Consider the following 2,500-nt stretch of genomic DNA (forward strand, 5'->3'; position numbering starts at 1 on the left):
TGCCCTCTGTCAGGTTGTTGGGGGGAGGGGGAGGGGTGCGGCGGCGTCTCTTCATGTCGCTCAAGGGTATCGGTAAGCCCCCCGGAAAGGCTCCCTCGCACGCCATCACCTCGCTATCCACCTCCAGCCTCTGCTTCGTAATTGTGTTTCTGGGAACAAATGCATTCATGTAACAGCTGCTGATGACTGGGTGAGGGCAGAAGGGGGAGGGGGAGGGGTCTCTCTTGCTTTATCTTCACTGCCCTAATGTCTCCAGGAAGAACAAAAACAAAGCATGCTCTGTTACCGGGGTTGTGGTGTGAAACAAGCAAGACTGTTATTCTGATCATTCTGAGGCAAATCAAGTTAATGTTCCTTTTTCTTTAAAGGAGCACAATTCACACTTTTAAAGGTACTTTTTATGTATCTTTATACAAATATTTCACACATTTTATATCTGTTTGTTTGTTTTTCCCTTACTATCATTTACTGCAATGCAAAGGACCTATGGAAACTGCATAAACTCATGCCACTTTTTGTACATGTTATACTATATTCCTTGTAGTTTTCTCCAACAGTGGTTTCTCTGATTTGCTGCAAAAAGACTTCTCTGTAGCATCACTTGAGCATATCATCAATATATTTTGATTGTCATGAACAAAGAAAGAGAAATTTCGGCTAAGCTAAGCCTGGGTAACTAAACACAGCACATGCATATACATACACGATATTCTTTAGATTGCACACTGATAAATCTTTTTAAAAAATAGCTATATACATTAAAGTATTTATTAGATATCTGAGTGTTCACACACACACACTTACATTGTAACTACCTTTCAGATATCAATAAGCAGTCCTTTAAAACAAACAAATTTTATGAATAAAGGGCAGCAGCACAAATACAACAAAATAAATAAACCCAATAAATGTACATAATTATAGTCTAGACCAGCGGTTAACAAACTATTCCAGTCACTTGCAACCACCTGGGGAATGACTGAGGCCAAGCATCCTCCTCCTCTAGCCACTACACTTTCTTTCCACACGTTGGTCCTAACCCTGCATGATGGTATGCTTACTAAGCTATACTGCTGTCATATTTCATTCATTAACCTGACCTTGCAGACTTGTCCCTCACTCAGTTTTGTTAGTTCTTCAACTCACAGCCTCCACGAGAATATGGGGATGACTGGACCTCTACTCTGGTAATGTGCGAGGCCAACGGGCTTGCCTCTGAGGCCTCTCTCAGATGCAGCCACAAGGTTCAGCAATTTTAAAAATTACTTGTATGCAAAAACTGACTTTATTTATTCTATAATTTTTGGCATATTCAGAAATGCATAAGATGCATCTTAGTTGCTAAAGCAAGCCTGTAGTAGAGTCCATTTCAATAAATAAGGCAAGTTAAGTTACAGTGTGTGTGCAAGACTGAATATGGTTTTATTGAAGGATTAAAACCTAATAATAATAATAATATTCACAAATCTAATTTCTACATAATACGAGATTTTATGCAGCGATATATCAAAGTTGCTGCCACCACATCTTCAGTATCCCTTATTTGTGCCATTCGTCAAGACGTCGCACCGGCAGAGTGCCAAAAGACAATGAGAGTGGTTAACACAAGGAGGCAGTTCTCATTAACAAAAGTGAAGGTTACTTACAGATTCACATCAACAGCAAGAGAGCATCATGGCAGGTGAATGGTTTATGTGCAAAAATTTTCCTTTTATACAAAATGATAGCCAATCAGGCAGTGTCCCATGCATGGGGTGTGGGCATGAGGGTTCTTACAAACAGCATAAAATGTAATGCATGCAGCATCTTAACATGAGAGGAATGACCCGTCGCCCAGAGCTGCATCCAGGTTGGCCGCAACAGAAAGATATATCACCTGGAGCCAAGACCAAGTCAGCCTTGATGTCAACCCCATGTCATCCCTAGGCTGTGAGTTAAAGGCCCCAACACACTTTCCCTGTCAACTCTTACATTTCTGTATGAACTTACTGCTTTCCACATGCATCACATGCATGCAGAAAGTCTCAAATACAAGCAGAAATGTAAAAAAAATAATGCAAAAAGTACTAGTGGGATGAATTCTTAAAATCTCGGTGGATTAAGTTTTGCGCATGAAACATTGGTACGTATAAGGCTCTCAATAATGAGCAGCAAAACTGCGTAAAGATGAAAAATGCCATCTGGATGAAAGTGCAGAGTCCTGGGGCTGAGTTTACAGAAAAAGAACAGCCTAGTCTGCTGAAATGTACAGTACAAACTGGCTAACTGGAGAGACACACCGGAGGTAGAAGTGCTGCTCAGGTGAAGTAGGTTTAATTTTGTTAATTTATACACAATTTTCTGTAAATAATAGCTCTAATGTCTCTTCTAGTAAATGTACTAGATTTTTTCATTGTATAATCTTAACACTGGTTGTTTGCTTGAATAATGGCTTGCATCACAATAACAAGTGAATCTATATATTCAAAGCCAACTCGTCACACACTGAAAGAACATGTTT

General features: G+C 39.8%; 1 protein-coding gene across 6 annotated transcripts in view; it reads right to left on the bottom strand.

Annotated features, from left to right (window-relative positions):
• Positions 1-2,500, bottom strand: part of LOC119582840 (G patch domain-containing protein 2-like) — a gene marked incomplete at its 5' end in the record, with an annotated part of 24,194 nt that overhangs the window by 1,890 nt on the left and 19,804 nt on the right. For all 6 annotated transcript variants that reach the window (XM_037931309.1, XM_037931312.1, XM_037931310.1 and 3 more), the window contains 1 exon segment: positions 1-149. This exon segment is cut by the window's left edge and continues 45 nt beyond it. In XM_037931309.1, coding sequence (XP_037787237.1) covers positions 1-149 — 149 coding nt within the window.

The sequence above is a fragment of the Penaeus monodon genome, chromosome 16 (genome assembly GCF_015228065.2).
Source record: "Penaeus monodon isolate SGIC_2016 chromosome 16, NSTDA_Pmon_1, whole genome shotgun sequence".
Classification (NCBI taxonomy): domain Eukaryota; kingdom Metazoa; phylum Arthropoda; class Malacostraca; order Decapoda; family Penaeidae; genus Penaeus; species Penaeus monodon.